Genomic DNA, 27,021 nt, shown 5'->3' on the forward strand with positions numbered 1-27,021 from the left:
AATCCCCAATAGGGGGCGTGCAGGAGGCAGCCAATTGATGTTTCTCATCAATGTTTCTATCTCTATTCCTCTCCCTTCCTCTCTCTCTCTAAAAATCAATAAAAACATACTTTAAAAAATTCAGGAAGAGTATTCAACCAAAATATAATTTTAGATTGTCTATTCAGGTTTCTTTTAGTACTGTGAATATCAAGGCATCCTATATAATAAAAGGCTAATATGCAAACAGACTGAACAGCAGAACAACTGGACAACCGAAAAACCGGTCATTATGACATGCGCTGATCACCAGGAAGGGCGTGCAGAACATGATGGGTGTTGGCAGCAGGCGGCAGAGCGCAGAACCTGGTGAGAGTCAGCCATGGTGGGATGGTGGAGCAGGTGAGCGGGGGCGCCAGATCAAGGTGGGGCACAGGTCGCTGTCATCGGCGCAAGCGTCTGGTGGTTACTGAATATTCTTTGCTCCTGTGCACCGCAGTCCCGCCTGGCACTTGTACCCACTGCTAGTGCCAGCCCCGTTCGCACCCGCTGCTGGTGCCGGAGCTGCCACTTGCACCTGCTGCTGGAGCCTGGCGCCATTCCTGATCACTCGGCGCCATCAATGGATGCGAGAGGCAGCTGCCAGCCCCGATCGCCCCTGAGGGCTTCTCCACCTCCCCCTGCTCCTGAGGGGCAATCGGGGCAGCAGCTGCCACTCGCACCTGCTGACAGCACCAGCCCCACTTGCACCCACTGCTGGGGCCAGCTCCAATTGCTCTGCGCTGTCAGCGGGTGCAAGTGGGGTCAGCGCCGTCAGTGCATGGGAGCAGCAGCAGTGGGAGCAGGGCTGCTGGCAGACAGGGGACTAAGGTCCAGTGCAGGAGGGGCCGGGTGGGGACACAGAGGATGGGCCGAGGTCTGCCCCTGTGCCCACTGTAGCCTCACAGCCCACAGTTCCTTTCAAGGTGCATGAATTCATATACTGGGCCGCTAGTATTATATAAGAGATTTACGTGCTTAGCTCAGTAACTAGAAATATTTCTAAGGTATTATTTAATTAAGATTTTTGGCTTTTAAATAATTTTCATTTTGCTATAAAATGATTTTTCTAACTATCAATTAGATTATTCTTTTTTAAGGTCTTAAAAAACTGACCATGTTAATCATATACATTGGCAGGTTTAAACTAACATTAAAATTTTTATCTCTATGCATCAATACTAATATTAACCCCAAATTCCAGAATAAACTGCCATGATCAGCAGGGTAAAGAAACAGAAATAGGCTATTTGAAAAAATGACATATATACTCAAGTCAAGTAAAAACTGCAGACTGGCAGTCTGGGAAGCATTTTTCTCAGCCTGTTGAGGTCTTGCTTCCAGGCATGTCATCAAATGAACTCTTATAAAAAATTTTCCAAAATAAATTTCTTTTCTAGCCCTAGCTGGGTGCTCAGTGGTTAGAGCATCAGTCTGCGGACTGAAGGGTCTTGGCTTCGATTCCCGCTCAAGAACACGATGCTTTCTGTCTCTCCCTCTCCATTCCACTCTCTTTAAAAATCAATGGCAAAAATATCCTCAAGTGAGGATTAACAACAAGAAAAAAATTTCTTACAGGTTTGCCATTCTTACAGCAACATATGCTTTATACACTTTTATATGTTTACTTACTTTAATAAGTAATGCTTCATTTGTAGCTTCAATTACTTCATTCCGGTCTTGGACTTGTTGATGCAAACTGCTTACAGTGTCCTGAGCTTCTTCTAATTCTAATTTTGCCTTCTCTAACTGTTCATTTAGTTGCTGAACAGAAGTCTTCTGAGAGTCAACAGAAATCTTCCACTTTGCATGGTTCTCTTGATGTGAAATCATCTATATAGCCCCAACATTGAAAAGGAAAAGAAGAAAATAGGGTTGTGTTGGTTTTAATAACATTCTAATACTTTTCACTTCCACCTAAATGAAAGTAAATTGTTTTTAATTACAAATATCTGATTTCTCAACAGATAATATACTCGAAGAAAAAAGAGAGGGAAGGAACTATAATCTTAAATTTACTTAAGAACCAAATAAAATGGACTAGTTTTGGATCCTGATTTGAACACATCACCATAAAGACATTTTTGTGACAATTAGGGAAATCTGAACAATGACTAGGTAGTTGGTGATATTAAGGAATTACTGTCAATTTTTGGGTGTGATAATGATATTATAGTAATAATTTTAAAAATAACCCTTATCTTTTAGAGATAGTTACTGAAATGTTTACTGATGAAACAGTGACATCTGGGATTTGCATCCAAACAACAGCTGGTATGTGGAAGGGGAAGGGAAGTGAGTGAGGTTAAAGATATAGTGACCACCATACTTCCCAGTTTGCCGAGGTCTTTCTGGGTTTTATGCCTTGGTGTCCTGGTTAGTTAGTAACAGCATCCCTTTTCATTCTCAAAAGTATTCCCTTTTAGATAAAATAAATGGTCAACATACTTATATATGAAATCAAATTGGCCAATCCAAGAGTTGTTAATTATTGAAGTTGAACAATAAAGATGGGAGAAGATATATACCATTCTCTCTACTTTTGAATGTTTAAAATTTCCACAATAAAAACTTTTTAAAAATCTCATTTTCATTAAAAAATCAGTTTTTAAAAAAATATTTTTATTGATTTCAGAATGGAAGGAGAGTCTCTGAGAGAGAAACATCAATGATGAGAAAGAACCATTGCTTGGCTGCCTCCTGCACACCCACTACTGGGGATGAACTTGCAACCCAGGCATGTGCTCTGATCCAGAATCGAACCGTGACCTCCAGGGTCGTATGTAGGTCGACGCTCAACCACTGAGCCACACAGGCAGGACCATAAAAAAATTAGTTTTGCACCCTAGCTGGTTTGACTCAATGGATAAAGCGTCAGCCTGCAGACGCTCTTCCTCTTTGAAATCAATAAAAAATATATTTTTTGAATGCCAGCAAATATTTTTTTAAAAATCAGTTTTGCAATAATTATTCTTTTTATTATCTTATAAGAGAGAGTTTATTTTTAGAAGGTCACATAGGTAGAAGAAGTGAGCCACAGAAGAAATGGGCTTCAGGAAATGTTACAGAGACAAAAGAAGGGCCCTTGAAGCTTAGAAGAGAGAAGCAAGGAAATCATGCCTGGGGAAAGGGGGTAGTGAAAGGCAAGGTGGGCGCTCTCCTTAGAGAATGAGGCTTGCAATAATTATTAAGTGACTTTTCTGACAATTCTAAAACCTGTATTTTAAAAAATACTTAAAAATTTTTTGATCCCTTTTTATAACTGTTATTTTAATGACATACTCTCTCATTTTTATAATCAATCAAATGCACTTTATTTTATTATTTTTTTTAACTATATATTTTATTGACTTTTTACAGAGAGGAAGAGAGAGGGATAGAGAGTTAGAAACATCGATGAGAGAGAAACATCGATCAGCTGCCTCCTGCACACCCCCTACTGGGGATGTGCCTGCAACCAAGGTACATGCCCTTGACCGGAATCGAACCTGGGACCCTTGAGTCCGCAGGCCAACGCTCTATCCACTGAGCCAAACTGGTCAGGGCCAAATGCACTTTAGAAATAAATCTTTGTCAAGTAATATATAGGAGAAAAACGTTATTTTTTATTAGCCATGCAAGTATTTATTTTAATTACTCCTATTTGAAGTTCCTTACTTTGGAGAACAGCAATGGCATTTTATTACCCACTCTTTCCATTCCTTAAAAGCTTAAAGGTTTTGGCAAGTTCACTTATCTTCATGACTATGTTTCAGAGTGACTCCAGGTGCGTCAGCAGGTTCATCATCAATCCATCTCACCAGCCCTTTGTAACTTTCTATAATGTTGAAGCCAATAGTACACTGCAACTTGGGTAAATAGATAGGGTAAAGGTTTAGGGGTGCTAGTCAGCTTCTTTCAAGTGGCAGGAGCTTTGCATTAGGTATGCAAGCCACTGTCAGTGTTTAAGACTTACAGGATTGAGCCCTAGCCCGGCTCAGTGATTACCCACGGACTGAAGGGTTGCGGGTTCAATTCTGGTCAAGGGCACATACGATGGTTGCAGGATTGATCCCTGGCCTTGGTCCAGACACATGGGGGAGGCAACTAATCGATGTGTCTCTCCCCCTCCCTTCCACGCTAAGAATCAATGGAAAAAATATCCTCGGGTGAGGATTAACAACAACAACAAAAGACTTACAGGATTGAGCAGCAAAACACAAGTCACTTCAGGAATGTAAGTTATCAAAAGTTGAACAAAAAGAAACAAAAGACAAAAAAAATAGAAAAACGAAAGTTGAACAGTCACTTGAAGATGTTTTCTGCAGCTCTTCACTTTGCCTTCATAGTATGAGCTATAAAAAGCTGTCATACCTGGCAAAGCTGAATGTCCTACACCGTCTATCAAAGAGGCCTATCCAAAGACAAAATTCCAGGAGTTTCTGGAGTGCAAATCAACCACTGTCATTCCCACGAAAGCATCTTTAGGTTTTGTCTTCTTTAAGAACTTCAGAATATGCCCTGCATGAATTAGTAGGTTCTTTGTGCTATCAATGACTCTACAAGAGCACCCCGTTGCAGAGACAGGAACTGGTTCTAGAAGTTTTACTGTCAAGCCACAGAAAAATGCTTCGCAGTAGCCCTTCAGCCATTTATTATATTCTTTACCCATAATTCTGGTCTTTCCAAGAGATCCAGTGCACTGTATATTGTGGAGAGCGGCTACAATTTTTGGACAGGTTCAAGCCTTGGACTAATGAGAGGGCATAGTCCTCTCATGGCCACATGCAAGTCCCAGCTTGGAGGGCAGAGCCCTCCCAGCACAATTATTGCCAACAGCTATGTTGTAAGCTTGAACCTATGGTCCGAACGCATGTCCCCACGTGTCTGAGTGATGTGGCCTTGATAGAGTTCAGGTGCATGTAATTGAGGAAGCTCGAAACCCACAAGAATGTTGTAAACATCTTGACCACACCCTTACTTTGCCTCATGGAATCTGGCTATAAAATAAAGACACGGCTTGTAGTCCACGGTGCTGTCTCTACATCCGGGAGCAGCATCCCACCCAGACCCAGCTTTGCTCTCTTGTCTGTCTTTTCTCCATCCTTCACCGCCCCCTTTTGGGGTCACTGAACCAGGCTGAGCTGGTGCGGCAAATAAGGCACCCTGGGCCTGAGTATGCCATGGCCATGCTGGCTCGCCACAGTATATAAAAACTGTGGTTCTCTAGAGAGGGTGTCCTTCTTTAAGGATAACTGAAAGAGTGTCCAAAGTCTTGGGGAGTCTCTAAATGGGAGGTGATCAATCTAATTACAAATGCAAGATAATGGGTCCAAAGAAATCACTGTACAGCTGGAAGACTGTTCATCAAATGCTGCTGCCCAGATCTCATTTCTCATACTGTAATACAAGTGCTGGGTTCTTTGAGATGAGAGCTGTTTTTACTGTAGTGTCTGTTCAGATAATGAGAGGACTCTTCTATTAACATCGTGCTTCTATATAGTGCTTTCATTCTTCTGTTGAATGGGGCTTACAAGAACGAGCATTCTGGGCCTGACCAAAAAAGTGTTGTACTGAGTAACTTCACCCTTGGCAGGCCTCGACATGACCCATAGTGGTACCTGTGTTACATGTCATTATGTCATACATATAAAAAATTAGTACCAAATTCTCCAAAGCAATACTAGAACCAAATTTTATAATTCATTTTATGTACTATCTGCTTATAAATAATTTCAGGTTGCTTACAAAAATAAAAGTTAATAAATGGATAATCTATAATAATAAAAGCACAATATGCTAATCAGACCAAACAACTTTTGGGACGAAGCCAGGGCTGCGAGGAAAGCCCAGGTATCGGGTGCCAGAGGGAAGCCGGTGCCAGCAGCCAGGGCAAGGAAGGCATACTCTTGCATGAATTTCGTGCATCCAGCCTATAGTCCTGTATAATAAAGAGGTAATATGCAAATTGACTGTCATGCCCTTGCCCAAGATGGCCACCCCCATGTGGTCACAAGATGGCCATGCTGGGCCAGCAGGGGAGGGCAGCTGGGGGAGACTGGGCCGGCAGGGGAGGGCAGTTGGGGGCAATCGGGCCTGCAGGGGAGCAGTTAGGCGTCGATCAGTCAGGCAGGAGAGTGGTTAGGGGTGATCAGGCTGGCAGGCAGCAGCAGTTAGGGGCAATCAGGCAGGCAGGCAGGCAAGTGGTTGGGAGCCAGCAGTCCTGGATTGTGAGGGATGTCCAACTGCTGTTTGGATGTCCTACAGGGATCAGGCCTAACCCGACAGTCAGACATCCCCCGAGGGGTCCCAGATTGGAGAGGGTGCAGGCTGGGCTGAGGGACACCCCCCGCCCCCCGCCCCCCCGCCCAGTGCATGAATTTTGTGTACCGGGCCTCTAGTTAAAAATAAAAGCAGAATAGAGACCATATGATAAGTGTAATGAATAGGCACTAGCAAACACTTGAGATGGACTAATTATTACTGAGGGTCACTAAGTTGAGCAGTTAATATCAATTAAATAATTATGCTAAATCCAGTAGCATTCACATTTGTCTTTAGAGACTAAAGGTTGTAATCTCTTGGAGTTACAAATATGTTTTGTTTGGCAGACACAATGTTTTCAAAGGGATCTGAATTTAAATGCATTTAAGCAAGACACAGTGACCACAACCTAACCAATCCTTCACAAAGATGTTATCAAACACCTTTTTTATTATGGTGCATTGTTTTTATTTATTTATTTTTTAATGAATCTTTATTGTTGAGATTACAGAGGTCACTCTCCCCCCCCCCCCCCACAGCTCCCTTCCACCCAGTTCCTACCCTGCCACAGGCCCTCACCATCCTATTGTCTGTGTCCATAAGTAATGCATACATACATACAAGATCTTTGTCTAATCTCTTCCCCCACCCTCCCCCACCCCCTTCCCTTTGAGAATCACCAGCCTGTTCCATCTCCATGACCCTTATTCTATTCCATTCACCAGTTTATTCTGTTCATCAGATTTTTTTATGCTTTTGATTTTTTTGGTTCAATTGTTGATAGATATGTATTTGTTGCCACTTTGTTGTTCATATTTTTTATCCTTAACTTTTTCTTCTTCCTCTTTTTTTTAATTAAATTTTTATTGTTCAGATTATTACAATTGTTCCTCTTTTTTCCCCCTATAGGTCCCCTCCACCCGGTTCCCACTGAACCCGCTGCCCTTAACCCCACCCCCTCACCCAGTGTCCTGATCCATAGGTGTAAGATTTTTTTCCAGTCTCTTCCCACACCCCCCACACCCTTTTTACCCTGAGAATTGTCAGTCCACTCCCTTTCTATGCCCCTGATTCTATTATATTCACCCGTTTATTCTGTTCATCAAATATTTTATTCACTTTATTTTTATTTTTTCACTTGATTTTTAGATTCACTTGTTGATAGATATGTATTTGTTCATAATTTTTATCTTTACCTTTTTCTTCTTCTTCCTCTTCTTAAAGAATACCTTTCAGCATTTCATATAATACTGGTTTGGTGGTGATGAACTCCTTTAGCTTTTTCTTATCTGTGAAGCTCTTTATCTGACCTTCAATTCTGAATGATAGCTTTGCTGGGTAGAGTAATCTTGGTTGTAGGTTCTTCCTATTCATCGCTTTGAATATTTCTTGCCACTCCCTTCTGGTCTGCATAGTTTCTGTTGAGAAATCAGCTGACAGTTATATGGGTACTCCCTTGTAGGTAACTAACTGTTTTTCTCTTGCTGCTTTTAATATTCTCTCTTTGTCTTTTGCTCTTGGCATTTTAATTAGGATGTGTCTTGGTGTGATCCTCTTTGGGTTCCTTTTGATTGGGGTTCTCTGCGCTTCCTGGACTTGTAAGTCTATTTCTTTCACCAGGTAGGGGAAGTTTTCTGTCATTATTTCTTCAAATAGGTTTTCAGTATCTTGCTCTCTCTCTTCTTCTGGCACCCCCATAATTCGGATGTTGGTAGGCTTGAAGTTGTCCCAGAGGGTCCTTACACTATCTTCATATTTTTGGATTCATTTTTCTTTTTGCTTTTCCGGTTGGGTGTATTTTGCTTCTTCGTATTTCAAATCTTTGACTTGATTCTTGCGATCCTCTAGTCTGCTTTTGGATCCCTGTATAATATTCTTTATTACAGTCAGTGTATGCTTAATTTCTAGTTGGTCCTTATTTATTTATTTATTTTTTAAAATATATTTTATTGATTTTTTACAGAGAGGAAGGGAGAGGGATAGTTAGAAACATCGATGAGAGAGAAACATCGATCAGCTGCCTCCTGCATACTCCCCACTGGGGATGTGCCCACAACCAAGGTACATGCCCTTGACTGGAATCGAACCTGGGAACTTTCAGTCCGCAGGCCGACGCTCTATCCACTGAGCCAAACCGGTTAGGGCTAGTTGGTCCTTTTTTATATCCTCGAGGGTATCACTAGATCTATTGAGGGTCTCACTAAATTTATTGGCAGTTTCTAGAAAGTTCTTAAAAAACCTTATAACCGTGGTTTTGAACTCTATATCCAGTAGTTTGCTTGCCTCCATTTCTTTCATTTGTGACCTGCTTCTTTGTCTCCACATTTTTGCTGCTTACCTGTGTTGATAGAGTGGTTTTCTGTGCTAGGTGTCCTATAGGGCCCAGTGGCTCAGCCTCCCCAATTACCTAAGGTGGACACTCTTGGTGCACCCCTTTGTGAGCTGTGTGCACAAGTCTTGTTGTAGTTAAGCCTTGATTGTTGTAGATATCACTGGGAGGAATTGACCTCCAGGCCAATTGGCTGTGAGAATCAGCTGTGTCTATGGTGGAAGAACTTCTGTGCTGGAGACACCCTTATGGGGCAAGACTTGCTTCAGTGGGGCTTTGGTGCTCACTGAGTCTGCCCCCTGAATGTGTCCCTTATGGGTCTGAGGAGTTGTAATCTGCATGGTCCCACTCTGACCACTGGGTACACTGGCACTTGGATCTTTAAGGAGGTGCTAATTTAGCCTCTGCCTGAGGCTACCCAGCAGGAGCTACGGAGAGATCTGCAGATTCCTCTTCTTTGTTTGGGGTTTGGAGGTGCCCAGATGAGGCCCAGCTGTGAAGCAATGCAAGCTGCTGTGGGGCCTTGAGCCTTCTTTTTGATGTTTTGGTTCTCTCTGACCCAGTTGCAGTTTGTTAGGTAATTTTAGATTGCAAAGGGCCAGGCCATTCATAAGCAAAAGCCTCTGTGCACAGCTTGGGTGGGGCGGGGTCTCAGGGAATCAACAAGGTGGAGCAAACAGCTATGGCTGATCCTCAGCCCTGCCCTAAGAGGCCCCGGGTCTCAGGGTCCCAAGGTAATTGCTGCAAGCACCTCTGAGAGAAAGCCGCCCTCGTGTTCTGCCTGATGCCAGACAGTCCAGTTTCTTCCCATATGAGTCTGGGTCCACAGAGACTCGCTCAGAACTGGAGTTCAGAGCAGTCGGGAGCTTGTGTCTCCCTCCCAATTGAAAAGACAACCACGTCCTCAGTTGCCAGCCCTTTCCACATGCGCCTCCATACCCTTGCACTTTACTTCCGCACCTCCTCTGAGTCTCAGTGTGCTTTTCTCTTTCCTTCTAGTTGTAGAATTTCCACTCAGCCAGCCTTCCTGTGGTTATGGATGATGTCTGTTTTGTCTTTCAGTTGTATTTTTGAAGTGGCTGTGCGAGGCAGCAATTTCAGGTGTTTACCTATGCCGCCATCTTCTTCCTCTTCTTAAAGAATACCATTCAACATCCTATATAATAACACCCTAATATGCAAATTAACCAAACGGTGGAAGGACCAGTTGCTATGACGTGCACTGACCACCAGGGGGCAGATGCTCAATGCAGGAGCTGCCCCGTGGTAGTCAGTGCACACCCACAGAGGGAGCGCCACTCAGCTACAAGTCGGCCTCTTGGCTGGGGAGCGTAGCAACGGTGGCAGAAGCCTCTCCCGCTTCCAGACAGCGCTAAGGATGTCTGACTGACTGCAGGCTTACAACAACCCCTGAGAGCTCCCAGACTGTGGGAGGGCACAGGCTGGGCTGAGAGATGCCCCCACCCTCTAGTGCATGAATGTCATGCACTGGGCCTCTACTTTCATGTAATACTGGTTTGGTGGTGATGAACTCCTTTAGCTTTTTCTTGTCTGTGAAGCTCTTTATCTGACCTTCAATTCTGAATGATTGCTTTGCTGGGTAGAGTAACCTTGGTTGTAGGTTCTTGCTATTCATCACTTTGAATATGTCTTGCCACTCCCTCTGGCCTGCAAAGTTTCTGTTGAGAAATCAGCTAGCCGTCATATGGGCACTCCCTTGTAGGTAGGTAACTGCTTTTCTCTTAATGCTTTTAAGATTCTCTCTTTGTCTTTTGTCCTTAGCATTTTAATTAGGATGTGTCTTGGTGTGGTCCTCTTTGGGTTCCTCTTGTTTGGGGTTCTCTGCGCTTCCTGGACTTGTAAGTCTATTTCTTTCACCAGGTAGGGGAAGTTTTCTGTCATTATTTCTTCAAATAGGTTTTCAATATCTTGCTCTCTCTCTTCTTCTGGCACCCCCATAATTTGGATGTTGGTATGCTTGAAGTTGTCCCAGAGGGTCCTTACACTATCCTCCTATTTTTGGATTCTTTTCTCTTTTTGCTCTTCTGGTTGGGTGTTTTTTGATTCCTTGTATTTCAAATCTTTGACTTGATTCTTGGGATCCTCTAGTCTACTGTTGAATCTCTGTATATTATTCTTTATTTCAGTCAATGTATGCTTAATTTCTGACTGGTCCTTTTCCAATTTTTGGCATTCTCACTAAGATCCTTGAAGATTTCACTAAGTTCCTTGGAGGTTTCTAGAACATTCTTGAGTAACCTTAAAACTTTGGTTTTGAACTCTATATCCAGTAGTTTGCTTTCATCCATTTCTTTCATTTGTGACATGTTTCTTTGTCTCTGCATTTTGGCTGCTTTCCTGTGTTTGTTTCTATTTATTGGGTAGCTGCTAAGTCTCCTTGAGTTGATAGAGTGACTTTGTGTGGTAGATGTCCTATAGGGCCCAGTGACTCAGCCTCTCCAGTCAGCTGAAATGGATGCTCTTGATGCACCTCTTGTGGGCTGTGTGCACAATCTTGTTGTAGTTGAGCCTTGATTGCTGTTGGTGTCACTGGGAGGAATCGAACTCCCCGCCACTTGGCTGTGGGGTCCAGCTGTCACTACAGTGGGAAAGCTGCTGTGCTGGAGACATCCTTATGGGGCAGGACTTGCTTCAGTGGGGCTTTGGTGCTCACTGAGTCTGCCCCTTGAGTGTGTCGCTTATGGATGTGAAAAGTTGTAATCTGGTATGGTCTCACACTGACCACTGGGTACACTGGGTCTTGGTTCTCCAGGGAGATGCAAAGTCAGTCACTGCCCGGGGCCACCCAGCAGGAGCTACAGAGAGATCTGCAGATTCCACCTCTTAGTATCAGGTTTGGAAGTGCCAGACGAGGCACAGCTGTGAAGCAAGGCAGGCTGGTGCTGGTGCTGGGTCTTGGGCCTTTTATTGATAGCTTTGGGGCTCTTTGACCTAGTTGCAACTTGTTTGACATGTTTTAGGCTGAGAAAGGACAAGCCATTCATATGCAAAGGCTGCTGCTCACAGCTTGGGTGGGGTTGTAAATTGGGTGGGGCGGGGTCTCAGGAATCATCAGGGCAGAACAAACAGCAATGGCTTCCAGTTAGCCCTGCACTGGGGAGTTCTCAGCGCAGGAATAATGACCACTATGAGCACCTCCATTTGGAATAAAGCCGCCCTCGTGTTCCTGCCCCGATGCCAGACAGTCCAGTTTCTCCTCCTATGTGTCTGGATCTCCCAGGCCCTCATCTGTGTGAGAATAAACAAGTCATCTTTTCTGCCAAAGAACAGTTTAGACAGCCGCCATGCAGGCCACATGACTTGGAGCTCCATCTTGAAACCACAAGGCCAACCCCTCCCTTCGAATTAGTCAATCGTGAAAGACTGTGCGCCTGAGCTCCAATCAAGAGGGACAAGTGACATGCGTCAGGGATTATAAAGCCGAGCAGACCACCTGCTCAGTGTGTGTGTGCTTCCAGACCATGTGTTGCGTACCCTTCTACGTAAAGTAAAGTAATTAGCTTTGCTGCCTGGCTCCCGAGTATGTTTTGTGTTCTACCAAGACCCCTAAATTTGGGGGATCACCTTCTTACACCTGGCACTGGTGCTCAGAGGAAGTGGGAGCTTGTAAGTTCAGTTCGTGGTGCCGGCCTTTTAAGAGGAGCAGCTGGGTTTCCAGCAGCCCGTGTGTCACTCAGCCCCAATCTGCACTGGTTTTTACAGTCCATAGTTCTTCCTGCCCGTAGGAATTTCTTTTTCCAGCTCTGGATCCTGGGTTGGGCGTCTGGTGTGGGGCTGGAACCCCTAGCTCCTCCGAGCACCCTCTGCAGAGGTGACCTCCCTCCCGATTATAAAAGCGGCACACATGGGTGCTGGACCAGGCCGTGCCTCCGCACCTCCTACCAGTCTCAGTGTGCTTTCTTCTTTACTTCTCTAGTTGTAGTACTTCCACTCAGCCAGCTTTCCTGTGGTTCTGGATGATAGTTGTTCTGTATTTTAGTTGTAATTGTGATGTGGTTGTGGGAGGCAGCAAGTACAGGCATTTGCCTACACTGCTTTGAAAGGTGTTTGATATAAATGTATTTGCAAGTTTTGTCATTAGAAAAATGCCTTATTAGAACTTCACAAGTATTTTATTTAGATTTTGCACATACATTTTAGATAACATCTTCAGATGTAGTTTTTAAAAAGACAAGAAATGCTCTTCTAATTGGTAATACTGCCTATTTTTATAAAAGCTCAGACATACTAACAGCTAAAAAGCAAAGTATCAGGTTCTGGTATTGCTTCTCCATCTAACTTAATATCAGAACAAATGTTGGAAATTACAAAGCATTATAGATTCACATCACATTAAATTGCTTCTATTGGATTTTTAAATACACCAGTTAGTTTTGGTAAGTGCTATCTTATAACCAATAATGATGATGATGAACCATGCTTTGGTATAAGAACTTTAATTATATTAATTCATTTAATCCTCTACACAGCTCTATGAGATAGATGCTATTATTTTATTCATTTTAGACTGAGGTATTAATTGCCCAAGGTCACATAAGTGCTAAGTGATGCGCTGAGATTTGTAACCAGGTACCTGGCTCAAGAATTCAAGCTCTTAACCTCACAGCATATAGCTCACTGGATATGAAGTCAAAGTTGTATGTTTAGGCTACCAGAAATAAAACCACAACCTATTATTCTATTATGAACACTTAAGAGCTAGACTTATATTTATGTCCAGATAGGTCAACCCATTTCTGCAGGGAGTAATGAAACAAATTAAAATGTTCTTTACCTCCATATGGTAAGCTTCTTTGAGAGATTCTAGTTCTGCTGATAATTTCTTGACTTCTGCTTGCATTCTTGCTTCTAAATGAGCTTCACGTACTTGAGAGGCCCCCAATTCTTCAGCTAAATGGTTTCCATGAGCTTCCTTAAAAATGACATATTAGTAAAGGTTATATAATTTGTCTATCTAGCTACTATAGCTAAGCAAATCCTCTCCATTTATGGAAGTACTTTAATCTTTTAACATTATAAACACTCATATACTAAGTTAACTTATTAGATGGTAGACTTTAAAATCTATACATTTAAAAGACTACTAATGGGAGTACATTAGTATATTGTTCAATATTATAAGTTCACAAATCAATGCTTTCTGTAAAACAAACTAATAACCACAGTAAGCTGAACTTTGGCAGAAAATAGTTTACTCTTTATATATATATATATATATATATATATATATATATATATAAAGTTGATTTCAGAGAGGAAGGGAGAGGGAAAGAGAGAAATACCAACTGTCAGAGAGCATCATTGATTGGCTGCTTCATGCACACCCCCTACTGGGGATCGAGCCCACAATCCGGGCATGTGCCCTTGACTGGAATCGAACCCGGGACCCTTTGGTCCACCGGCCAATGCTCTATCCACTGAGTCAAACCAGCTAGGCCGAAAATAGCCTATTCCTAAGTAGGCCCATGCAATTTTGTTTACCAGAAGTGCTATTTGCTTATCAAGAGTCAGTTGTGTAATTATCCAAACCTATTTATGCTACTTGTGCTTGTGACTGTAATATGTAATTTTATTACACATTATGAAGAATGATGAAATATATGTGCAAAAGAAAAACTCTTTTTTTTGTTTTGAAATATGTTTTTATTGATTTGAGAGAGAGAGAGAGGTAGGGAGAGGGATAGAGAGATAGAAACATCGATGAGAGAGAAACATCATGGATTGGCTGCCTCTTGTACTGGGGATCAAGCTGCAACCCAGGCATGCAACCTGCCTGGGAGCTGAACAAGTGACCATCTGATTCATGACTGACGCTCAACCACTGACCACACCAGCCGGGCCAAAGGGAAGTTTTTATATGAAAACTAAGTTACATGCTGTAAAGCACCCAATAAATGAATCACAGACTTTTGCTAGCCATACAGAAGCAGTCAAGTAGCTGTAAAATATTGTGGGAAACCTCATAAAAAACATGAGATGTTATACTCTAATTAATTTTCAAATTTTTTTTAATTCTTCCACTTTGGTTTTTTTAATGTCTTCTTGTTTTAATTTTTCAATTACAGTTGACATTCAATCTTATTTTACATTAGTTTAAGGTATGCAGCATAGTGGTTAGACATTTACCTAATTTACAAAGTGATCCTTTCAATAATTCTAACACCCACCCAGAATCATATATGATTATTACAATATTATTGACTATATTCCTTATGCTGTACTTTACATTCCTGCAACTATTTGGTAACTACCAATTTGTACTTCTTAATCCCTTCACCTTTTTTCACAGAGCTCCCCAACCTCTCTTCCATCTGGCAACCATCAGTTTGTTCTCTGTATCTATAAGTCTGTTTTTGTTTTGTCTGTTCATTTATTTTGTTCTTTAGATTCCATATATAAGTGAAATTATATGGCATTTGTCTTCCTCTGCCTCTTCTTTCACTTTGAATTGGAAACTACTGAGGGGTGGGGAACGTCAGGCCCATGGGACCTGTATAATGCCAACAAAATCATTTGGTCTGGCCCTAACAAAGTTTTAATTAAATGTTTGACCAAATATAGCAGGCTAATTTTTAAGTTGATAATTTTGTATGGCCCTGGAATGAAGTTATAAATATCCAAATGGGGACATGGGCAAAAAAAATGTTCCCCACCTCTTTTGATGGAATGAGTATGATTTATGGAAGGAAGAAAGACCAGGTAGCATTCTAATCAAATAATCCTACCCATACACAAAGAACCAAGATTTGGTCCCACATTAAAGATTAACATATGAATGCATATTTAGAGTTTGGGGTTAAAATATAATATTTTAGATTGACATTTTAAATAATTTCCCACATTCACTCACTGTTTTTTTAAATATATTTTATTGATTTTTTACAGAGAGGAGGGGAGAGGGGTAGAGAGTTAGAAACATGGATGAGAGAGAAACATCCATCAGCTGCCTCCTGCATGTCCCTCACAGGACATGGAGCCCACAATCCGGGCATGTGCCCTGACTGGGAATCGAACCAACAACTGTTATGGTGCATGGGACAATGCCCAACCAACTAAGCCACACCAGCCAGGGCTAGTGTTCTTGCTTTTTATTTTATTTATTTATTTAATTTTTTTGGTTAATCCTCACCCAAGGATATTTTTCCATTGATTTTTAGGAATCATTTAGTTGGCCCTGCCAAGGCATTAATTAAATGTTTGACTAAATATAGTAGGCTAATTTCAGAGTGAAAGGGAGAGGAAGAAACAGAGAGAGAAACATCAATGTGAGAGGGACACATGGATTGGTTGCCTCCCTCACGTGCCCCAACCAGGGACAGGGATAGAGCCTGAAACCGAAGTATGTGCCCTTGGCCAGAATTGAACCCAGGACTCTTCAGTCCATGAGCCAACGTTCTATCCACTGAGCCAAACCAGCTAGGGCTGTTCTTGCTTTTTAAAAGCACAATACCTCCCCAAGTGTTCAGGATTGCAGGTTTCATAATAGTCATATATTTAAATAATCAGTTTTCACTTATAGGAGTGGCTACAAATATAAAATCTTCCACTCAATAAAGATTTATTAGCTTTATTTTGCCTTTAAAGTAATAGCTTATCCCTGGCTGGTGTGGCTCAGTTGGTTGGGCATTGTCCTGTGCACTGAAAGGTTGCTGGTTTGATTCCCAGTCAGGGCACTTGCCCGGGCTTGACCCAGGTGAGAAGGAGGCAGCCAATCAATGTTCTGCTCTCACATCAATGTTTCTCTCTCTCTTTCTCTGCCCCTCTCCCTTTCTCTATCTCTGGAAAAAAAAAAAAACAATCTTAAAAAAAAAGTGTTAGCTTAAACTCACTTGAAGGTCTAAAAGTGCTTTAATAACTCAATTTATTAAAAACTAATTAGATTGGCCAAAACTCAATTCTGAGGAACTTCCTAGCTACATTAAAAAGCTATGCTGCCCTAGCTGGTTTGGCTCAGTGGATAGAGCATCGGCCTGCAGACCAAAGGGTCTCGGGTTTGATTTCGCTCAAGGGCACATGCCCGGATTGTGGGCTCGATCCCCAGTAGGAGGTATGCAGGAAGCAGCTGATCAATGATTTTCCCTCATCATTGATGTTTCCATCTCTCTCTCCCTCTCCCTTCCTCTCTGAAATCAATAAAAAAAATATATTTTTAAAAAAGCTATGCTAAGTATAACATTTTTTTCTTTTAAATAACATAAAATTTAACATTTTAAACATTTTTTATTGTTATTAATCTTCACCTGAGGATATATTTTTAAAAAAATTGTTTTTATTGATTTCAGAGAGGGAGAGGAAGAGAGATAGAAACATCAATGATGAGAGAGAATCATTGATCAGCTGCCTCCTGCACACCCACTACTACGGATAGAGCCCAAAACCCAGGCATGTGCCCTGACAAGGAATCGAACTGTGGCCTCCTGGTTCATAGGTAGATGATACTCAACCACTGAGCCACAAGAGACGGGCACTGAGGATATTTTTCCATTGATTTTTAGAGAGAGCAGAAGGGATGGAGAAAGACTGAGAGAGAGAAACATCGATGCGAGAGAGACACATCGATTTGTTGCCTACCACACATGCCCAATGGGCATGTGCAACCGAGGTACATGCCCTTGACTAGAATAGAACCCACGACCCTTCAGTCTGCTGGCTGACAATCTATCTACTGAGCCAAATCAGCTAGGGCACTTTAAACATATTAAGTGTACATTTCAGTAGCATTAGGTACATTCACATTGTTATGCAACACTAACTTTTGCAAGAACTGTATTATACAGTTAAAAAAAGTGAAAGGTAAAATATTAACATTTTCAATAAGGTAAAACTATTAAAAATAGGGATTACCTTCTCTTTAGAGAGTTGCTTTATTTCCTCCAGTTCTGTTGAGAGCTTTTCTATTTCTCTCTGTGCTTGGATTTGTTGGTGACGAGCATCTACCAATTCTGTATGAGAGTTCTGCATCTGCTCCCGGGTTAGCCTCAATTCTTGCTCCAAATCTATGGTCTCCTTATACTGAGTTGCAATGTACTGTTCCTGCTCTTTCATAACCTGAAATACACAGGATATATTTAAGTTCAAAATGAAATGATACAAACAACCTACATCTTATTTAGATTTTTTTTTATTGTTTTATTGCTTAAAGTATTACAAAGGGTATTACATATATGTCCTTTTTTTCCCCCGCCCTTGACAATCCCTGGCCTCCCCTACCCTCCAATGTCTTATGTCCATTGGTTATGCTTATATGCATGCATACAAGTCCTTCGGTTGATCTCTTACCCCCCTCCCTCCTGCCCCCCAACCCTCCCTGGCCTTCCTGCTGCAGTTTGACAATCTGTTTGAGGCAGCTCTGCCTCTGTATTTAGAGTTCTCTTTTAATAAGTGAATTCACCCCTTCCAACTAAATCTCTATAAAATTTAACATACAATGAATATAATCTACTGTGAAATTGATATTCAGAAAATGTTTTTATTTTTAATAACAAGAGACTGACAAAAGTACTGTAATAAATATGGGAATGACTGGTATAATTTGCATGACTTTAATATGCCAGCTGTATAATCCTTTATCATTATGAATATAACATGACAGAATACATAATAACATAAAGAGAAAAAAGAAGTTAATATCTGATTATCCATGTCAAAGATGGAGAATATATTGGCATGAATAATAAAACCCAACATTAATTCACACAGCTGGATTAGAGTCATTACCTCATTCCCTGTAAGAGTAAAGTGTGTCACTGAGACTGCTACTCTCTCTGAAATACTTTTACATTACTCAGTTAAGTCCCTAGTAAAGTTTGTTCTTAGAGAAAAAAAAAAACAGTGAAAAGTAAGTGAGTTCTAATAGCTTGATTAGATGATAGGGAATGACAATTGACCTTAAGGCTGATAAGAAGTAAAGAAAACTGTATAAATCACTAGGATGCTGATGTCTGGAATGGGGGCCCAGGGTCCAACTCTGTTGTATCCTATATAATAAAAGGCTAATGTGCAAATAGACCAAACAGTGGAACAACCAAATCACCAGTTGCTATGACGTGTGCTGACCACCAGGGGGGGGTGTGCGGAACATTGTGGGCGTTGGCCACGGTGGGATGATGGAGCAGGTGAGCGGGGGCACCAGACCAAGGCAGGGTGCCAGTTGCTGTCATCAGGATGAGCCTCTGGTAGTTACTGAAAATTCTTTGCTCCCGCGTGCCACAGTCCCGCCTGGCGTTTGCACTTGCTGCCGGCACTGGAGCCGCTGCTCGCACCCACTGCCAGTGCTGGAGCAGCTGCTCACACCCACTGCTGGTGCCCAGCACTGGTCCCAATCACTCGGCACCATCAGTGCGTGCAAGCAGTGGCTGCTGGCCCTGATTGCCTCTGAGGGCTTCTCCACCTTCCCCTGCTCCTGAGAGGCAATCAAGGCAGCAGCTGCCACTCGCAGCCACTGACAGCATGGCCCCGCTTGCACCCGCTGCTGGCACTGGCCCCAATCACTCCATGCCATCAGCGGGTGCGAGCGGGCCGGCACCATCAGCTCGTGGGAGTGGTGGCGGCAGGAGTGGGGCTGCTGGCAGACAGGGGACAGGGGACAGCGGGAGGAGCCGGGTGGGGTCATGGAGGATGGGCTGAGACCCGCCCCTGTGCCTACTGCAGCCTTGTGGCCCAAAGTTCCTTTCAAGGTGAACAAGTCATGCACTGGGCCCCTAGTGTCAATATAAATCTCGTGTAAATATTTTTAGCCATCCTTGTTAGGGAACACAAAATGACTGGGCTAGTAATCATTTTTCCCCCACAGGGGCCCAAACTTGTTCTCAGAGACCCTGCTTGATTTATGTATGTAATTCAACTAATATTTATTCATGTTTACTATGTGATACGTGCTGTTCTAAGTGTTGCTACAAGAGTGAACAAAGGAGACAATGTGGCCATTCTTATGGAGTTCATATTCTACTAGAGAAGACAGATAATCAATGAGAATCAATGAGTCAGACAAAATAAAGAGGGATATACAAAGTTATACAGTTGAGTATAGTATTTAAAAACAAGAGAAAGTTACATTCACAAGCGCTCTTAGAAACAGTTTCAGTTTTTATTTATTTACTTATTTAAATTTTTATTGATTTCAAAGAGGAGGGGAGAGGGAGAAAGAGATAGAAACATCAATGATGAAAGAGAATCACTGTTTAGCTGCCTCCTGCACAATCCCTACTGAGGATCGAGCCTGCAACCCTGGCATGTGCCCTGACCAGGAATGGAAAAACACCTCCTGGTTCATGGGTTGATGCTCAACCACTGTGCAACACTGGCCGGCTGCAATTTCAGTTTTTAAAAAGCTAGTGGGTGAAATGGTTCATGACTCAACACACATGCAAACTAATGATACTTCATCTGGCAACTCATTAGAACATAAGAATAAAAGACTAAATAAAAGAAACTAATAGGTATTGGCCCAAATAATTAGCCTAAAAATATTTATGACACAGTTTCTGTATACTAAAACCAAACAGTTTAAAACATAAAGATTTATATGGCTCTTCAAATAATACATGTTCCCTAGGAGGAAAATAATTTGCTTACACTTTCTATTTCTTTCATCTTTTGTTGTGTTCGTTCAGTTTCTTTTTTCAGTTGATTGATCTCCTGTTCGTTTTGTAGCGTTATAAATTCTTTTTCTCGGAGCTGTTCTTTGGCATTTTGCAATTTTTCATTCAAACTTTCTATCTGAATTTTAAACAGAACAATATTAATATAACTAAGGAAAAATAATTCTTTAATCATAACTACAATTCAAGTAAGTCAAGCTTTGAACACATATATCTACAACAAAAAAATATAAATGTGTGTTTTTAAGACAACCATAACTTAGACATAAACATCAGAATTCTTGTGCCTAATAAGATGCTTATATGTATAACTAAATATGCTAAAAGAGATTTAGGTCTCAATTATATTAGTATAAGAAAAGAAAATTAGGGTACCTTAAAACAAATATTAAATGACGTTACAAATAATTTTATAAGTAATGTGTGTATAAGGAAAAAAATATAGTGTGAAAGTCCCCTTCCCACTGTGTTCCTTCCTTAGCCACAACCAGTTAACAAAATTACTTCCAAATCCTTCCAGAGATATTTTATACATATTCAGATATGCATACATTATGATAAGTATGTGGACACAATGATCCAAGAAAAACTATATTCAAAATAACATTAAGAGAGTAGTCATAGTGGGGGAAATGTTGCAATGTTGGTCATAGGGTACAAAATTTCAGTTATGTAGGATGAATAAGTTCTATAGATCTAATGTATAGCATTTTGACGATGGTAATACTGTATTGCATAGTTGAAATTTACTAAGAGAACAGATCTTAAGTGTTGTCACCAAAATAAAAACAAAAAACAAAAAAAACCCTGTAAGTAATTAGCTTGATTGTGGTAATTATTTTGCAATGTATATCAAATATCACATTTCACACCCTAAATACATGCAATTTTTATTTGTCAATTATACCTCAAAAAGATAGGGTGAAATATTAAGAGGAGAAAAGAAATATAAAGTAGCATGTACAAGGTGATTAAAATTATATAGTATTTTTTGCCCTAGTTGGTTTGGCTCAGTGGATAGAGCATCAAGCCTGCTGACTGAAGAGTCCTGGGTTCGATTCTGGTCAAGGGCACATGCCAGGGTTGTGGTCTCGATCCCCAGTAGGGGGCATACAGGAGGCAGCCGATCAATGATTCTCTCTCATCATTGATGTTTCTATCTCTCTCCCTTCCTCTCTGAAATCAATAAAAATAGTTTAAAAAAAATAAAATTATATAGTATTTTTAATATATATTCTGTTAAAAAGTTATGCTATATGAATAATGGATACTTACAGTAAAGTAATTATTTTTAAAACAATTTAAAATATGTAATTTTTATAATTTACCTGTTTGTTGCATTCTTTAAGTTCCAATTCTGATTTCTCTAGTGTACCCTCTAATTTAATAATTTTCTGTTCCATTTCTCCTCTGTGCTCACGTATAGTCATATCCAAATGTGTAACCTAAATAGGAAAATAACATTAAACTGTCATTCAATTTTATTCTGATGTGAAAAATTGTGTGCTTAGAATGTGTTTTAGAATTATTTATAGTGGGTATAACTGAAACAAACTCATCTCAAATAAATTATTAAAAAGAATAATAGGAGAACCAAGATGGCGGCGTAGGGTATAGACCTGTGCGTGCTGCCACCCACAACATCATTGAAACAACCAACTATAAGACAAACAACTACCATTCAGAACCATGGGGAAGTTGGCCCAGTGGAAGTTCTACAACTGGAAGAAAAGAAAGAAGAGCAGTGAGACTGAGTAGGAGCTACAGAGGCACCAAGAACAGAGGTACAGAGTCGCGGGCCAGGCGGGCTGCAACTGGATGCGCGGTTTTTTTTCAATTGGAGGGGGTTACAAACTCTCGAATCCTCTGGGCTTGCTCGGGGCAAATCTCTGAGGCCCTAGACCCCACGGGGAGAGGCGGCACAGCCTTGCAGCGGTCGGAAAGCAAGGGAGGCTCTGTCGCACAGCTGCTCGCCTGCACTAGGGGACGCAAAGTCCCGCAGTCCCAGAGAGGCGAGGAGCAGCGGAGATGCCATTGCTATTTGCTCCGCCCTGGTGACTCCCTGAGACCCTGCCCTACTCAATTTACATCCCCATCCAAGCCGTGCCAGTGGCACAAAAAGACCCACCTGCGCTTTTGCAGCATAACCCAACAAATTGCAGACTTCAACTCCTCGCACCCATAAGAGACACAGTCAAGAAGCAGACCCAGGAGAACCAAGATGGCAGTGTAAGGTACAGACCTGTGTGTGCTGCCTCCCACAACAACATCAAAACTACCAACTATAGGACAAACAACTATCATTTGGAACCATGGGAAAGCTGGCCCAGTGGAGGCTCTACAACTGGAAGGAAAGAAAGAAGAGCACTGAGACTGAGTAGGATGTGCAGAGGCACCAAGTACAGAGCCAAACCCAACAAACTGCAGATTTCAACTCCTCGCATAGAAAGAAGGATGTGCAGAGGCACCAAGTACAGAGCCCAATCCAACAAACTGCAGATTTCAACTCCTCGCATCCAAAAGAGACACACTCAAGAAGCAGAATCAGGTTCGGAGGAAGCCGGAGCCGGACCAGGCTGGGCTGGTGACATGGAACCGCTGTACCAGCAAATGCACAAGCACATCCACCAGTTCAAGTCTCACATGGGACGCTGGGAGACGGCAGACAAGCAGACTGTGCTCTTAGTAGAAAACGAAATCCAAGCAAGCATACCAGATATTCAGCCACCAAGAATGCCTGGAGATTTTGTCCAGCAAGGAGCCGCCCAACAAAAGATAGAATGCCAAACTTTGTGTTGCCCCAGTGAGGCCGGGACGGCCCCGGTGAGGCTGAAACTGCCCCGGTGAGGTCGGGACGCCCCCAGAGAGGTCGAGACGGCCCCGGTGAGGTCAACACTGCCCCGGTGAGGTCAGGACGGCCCCGGTGAGGTCGGGACAGCCCCGGTGAGGTTGAAACGTCCCTGGTGAGGCTGAAACGGCCCCAGTGAGGTTGGGACGGCCCCGGTGAGGTCGAAATGGCCCCAGTGAGGTTGGGACGGCCCCGGTGAAGCCTCGACGACCCCGGTGAGGTTGGGACGGCCCCGGTGAGATTGGGATGGCCCTGGTGAGGCCGAAACAGCCCCAGTGAGATTGGGACGGCCCCGGTGAGGTCGAAACGGCCCCGGTGAGGTCAGGATGGCCCCAGTGAAGTTGGGATGGCCCAGGTGAGGCCAAAATGGCCCTACTGAGGTCAGGACGGCCCCAGTGAGGCTGAAACAGCCCGGGTGAGGTTGGGATGGCCCCGGTGAGGTTGGGACGGCCCCGGTGAGGTGGGAGCAGCTCTGGTGAGGTTGAAACGGATAATAAAGACCAATATAAACTGATGAACAAAAATAGATGCAGAGGCAGAGCAGCATTGAACAGACTGTCAAACTACAGTGGGAAGCCTGGGGAGGGTTTGTGGGGGAGTTAAGAGATCAACCGAAGGACTTATATGCATGCATATAAGAATAACCAATGGACACAAGACACTGGGGGGTAGGGGAGGCCGGGGGAAGGCCAAGAGGGGGGGGGGAAGGAGACATATGTAATACTCTTTGTAATACTTTAAGAAATAAAAATTATTTTAAAAAAAATTTAAAAAAAGAATAAGAAAAAAATAATCATCGCTTACTAATACTGGATCTTGAGCCCCATATATATTATAGAAACTTAAAGAAAAAATATTATGCTCAAAATGACAAAATGATTCAGATTTCATTTCATACCAACATTCAAATTATGGGGGTGCCAAAAGAAGAAAGAGAGCAAGATATTGAAAATCTATTTGAAGAAATAATGACAGAAAACTTCCCCTACCTGGTGAAAGAAATAGACTTACAAGTCCAGGAAGCGCAGAGAACCCCAAACAAGAGGAACCCAAAGAGAACCACACCAAGACACATAATAATTAAAATGCCAAGGGCAAAAGACAAAGAGAGAATCCTAAAAGCAGCAAGAAAAAAGCAGTTAGTTACCTACAAGGGAGTGCCCATATGACTGCTAGCTGATTTCTCAACAGAAACTACGCAGGCCAGAAGGGAGTGGCAAGAAATATTCTAAGTGATGAATAGCAAGAACCTACAACCAAGATTCCTCTACCCAGCAAAGCTATTATTTGAATTGAAGGTCAGTAAAGAGCTACACAGATAAGAAAAAGCTAAAGGAGTTCATTACCACCAAACCAGTATTATATGAAACGCTGAAAGGTATTCTTTAAGAAGAGGAAGAAGAAAAAGGTAAAGATAAAAAATTATGAACAACAAAGTAACAACAAATACTTATCTATCAACAAGTGAATCTAAAAATCAAATGAATAAAAAATCTGATGAACAAAATACACTGGTGAATATAATAGAATCAGGGGCATAGAAAGGGAGTGGACAGACAATTCTCGGGGGAAAGAGGGTGAGGGGTGCAGGAAGAGATTGGATAAAGATCTTACACCTATGGATGAGGACAGTGGTGGGGGTTCGGGTGAGGGTTTGGGGTGGGGTGGGAAGCGGGTGGAGGGGAGCTATGGGGTGAAAAAAGAGGAACATCTGTAATAATCTGAACAATAAAGATTTTTAAACAAAACTAAACTATAAACCTAGAGAATTTGGGTACAGCTATAACGTTTTAGATAAAACACCAAAGCTCAATCCATGAAAGAAATGATTGATGAGCTGGACTTTATTAAAATGAAAAAGTTCTACTCTGTGAAAGTTAATGTCAAGAGAATGAGAAAAGCTACACACTGAGAGAAAATATTTGCAAAAGACAAATTTAATAAAGACTGGTATCCAAGATAGACAAAGAACTTTTAACACTCAACAATAAAAAAAACAAACCACCCGCCCTAGTCAGTATGGCTCAGTTGGTTGGGCTTTGTCCGGTGCACTGAAAGATTGCCAGTTTAATTCCCAGTCAGGGGACATGCCCATGTTGTGGGCTCAACCCCCAGGAAGGGGGCATGCAGGAGGCAGCCAATGGATGTTTTGCTCTCACAACAATGTTTGATGTTTCTCTCTCTTTCCCTTTCCCTTCCTCTCTGTCTAAATAATCTTAAAAATATAGACAATTCAATTAAAAAATAAGACAACTTACCAAAGGAGATAATTAGGTGGCAAGTAAACATAGGAAACGATACTCCATATCATGTCATTAGGGAAATACAAATTAAAACAACAAGGAAACAACACTATACACCTATTAGGATGGTAAAGTCTGAAACACTGATAACACTAAATGCTAGCCAGCATGTGTAGCAACAGGAACTCCCATTTGTTTCTGGTGGGTATGCAAAATGGTACAGCCACTTTGGAAGGCAATTTGGAAGTGTCTTATTAAAATTAAATATACTCTTACAATATGATCCAGCAATCATGCTCCTTGTTATTTACCCAAAGAAACTGAAAACATGTCAACACAAAAAGCTACCCACCAATGTTTATAGCAGCTTTATTTATAATTGCCAGAACGTGGAAATAGCCATGATGGCCTTCAATAGGCGAATGAATAAATAAGCTGCAGTATATCCAGAATATGGAATCAGTGTTAGAAAGAAATGAACCATCAAGGTATGAAAAGACATGGAGGAATCTTAAATGTTTATTACTAGCTGAAGGAACCCAATCTGAAAAGGCTATATACTCTGATTCAATTTATGTATATGACATTCTGGAAAAAGCAAAACTACTGAGACAATAAAAAGATCAGTGGTCGCCAGGGTAGGGGGAAGAAAAGGGAGGGATGAACAGGTGCATCATAGAGGATTTTTAGTGTAGTGAAAATACTATAATTCCTCCCAGAGAATGTGCAACTCCAAGAGTAAACTATAATGTAAACTGATGTATTCAAAGTAGGTTCACAACTGAAACAAATGTACTACCTCTGGTGGGGAAGGTTGATAATGGGGAAGGTTGTACACATGTGGGCGTATATGGGAAATCTGTGTACGTTCTTGCTTAATCTTGCTATGAACCTAAAACTACCCTGAAAAAATAAAGACTTCAAAAAAGATGCTGGTAAGTAATACCTTCTGAATATTTTTGCTCCTCCAACAAACAATAGCAAATAACTCGTTTAACCCCATTTTTTCCAATATACAGTAGGTCCTTGGGTTACGTCAGAGATCCGTTCCCCTAAGGCAACATGTAATGCGATTTTCGCTGTTAAGTCGGAACCGACCTGCTTAAGCACCTATGTCACTCACATGGAGCACATATACAGCAGTAATGAAGTGAAACAGTAAAAAAATTTAAAATAAAGATAACAATTCCTGATCTTTACTTGTGGTAAATAAATAATAAAAAACATAAAGCACTTATGTACATACATCGAAATGATGGAACTTTTTTTTTTTTATAAATACTGTAAATGGGAGATGGAGATGTAACCACGACGTAACCTGAGGACTGCCTGTACAGTAATATAAGAGATCAAAATGTTCAGATACCAACCTAATTTTCATTCTCAAAAATCCTTTTGCTGTAAAAATAGCAAGATAAAGAAAAATTATATATTTCTAATTTTTCAAAAATATTTATGTGCACAAAAAACAAGTATGTTATAAAAATATCCATTTATCAAAAAGTGTGACTTCTGAAATATTGTGTGATTGCATTTTAACAGAAAATTTCATTACAATATAATTAAGAAAACCAACTTGAGCTGCTCTTTGCTTTAGCTCCCAATTTCTCTCCTTAAGTGCCTGATCCATTTCAAGGAGTTCCTGCTTTTTGTCTTCAATCTCCATCTTGCAGTCTCTGAAATTTAACAAAGGAAAAAGATCAAAGCAAACAGTGGAAA

General features: G+C 41.6%; 1 protein-coding gene across 4 annotated transcripts in view; it reads right to left on the reverse strand.

The window, feature by feature from the left end:
• Positions 1-27,021, reverse strand: part of CCDC18 (coiled-coil domain containing 18) — a 125,982-nt gene that overhangs the window by 16,525 nt on the left and 82,436 nt on the right. For all 4 annotated transcript variants that reach the window (XM_081087751.1, XM_081087750.1, XM_081087749.1 and 1 more), the window contains 6 exons: positions 26,879-26,978; positions 21,540-21,656; positions 20,186-20,329; positions 17,456-17,659; positions 13,386-13,523; positions 1,651-1,851 (listed from right to left, as the gene is read on the reverse strand). In XM_081087751.1, the coding sequence (XP_080943877.1) occupies positions 1,651-1,851; positions 13,386-13,523; positions 17,456-17,659; positions 20,186-20,329; positions 21,540-21,656; positions 26,879-26,978 (904 nt within the window). The remainder of the gene's footprint in view (positions 1-1,650; positions 1,852-13,385; positions 13,524-17,455; positions 17,660-20,185; positions 20,330-21,539; positions 21,657-26,878; positions 26,979-27,021) is intronic.

The sequence above is a fragment of the Myotis nattereri genome (genome assembly GCF_964212035.1).
Source record: "Myotis nattereri genome assembly, chromosome: 3".
Taxonomy (NCBI): Eukaryota; Metazoa; Chordata; class Mammalia; order Chiroptera; family Vespertilionidae; genus Myotis; species Myotis nattereri.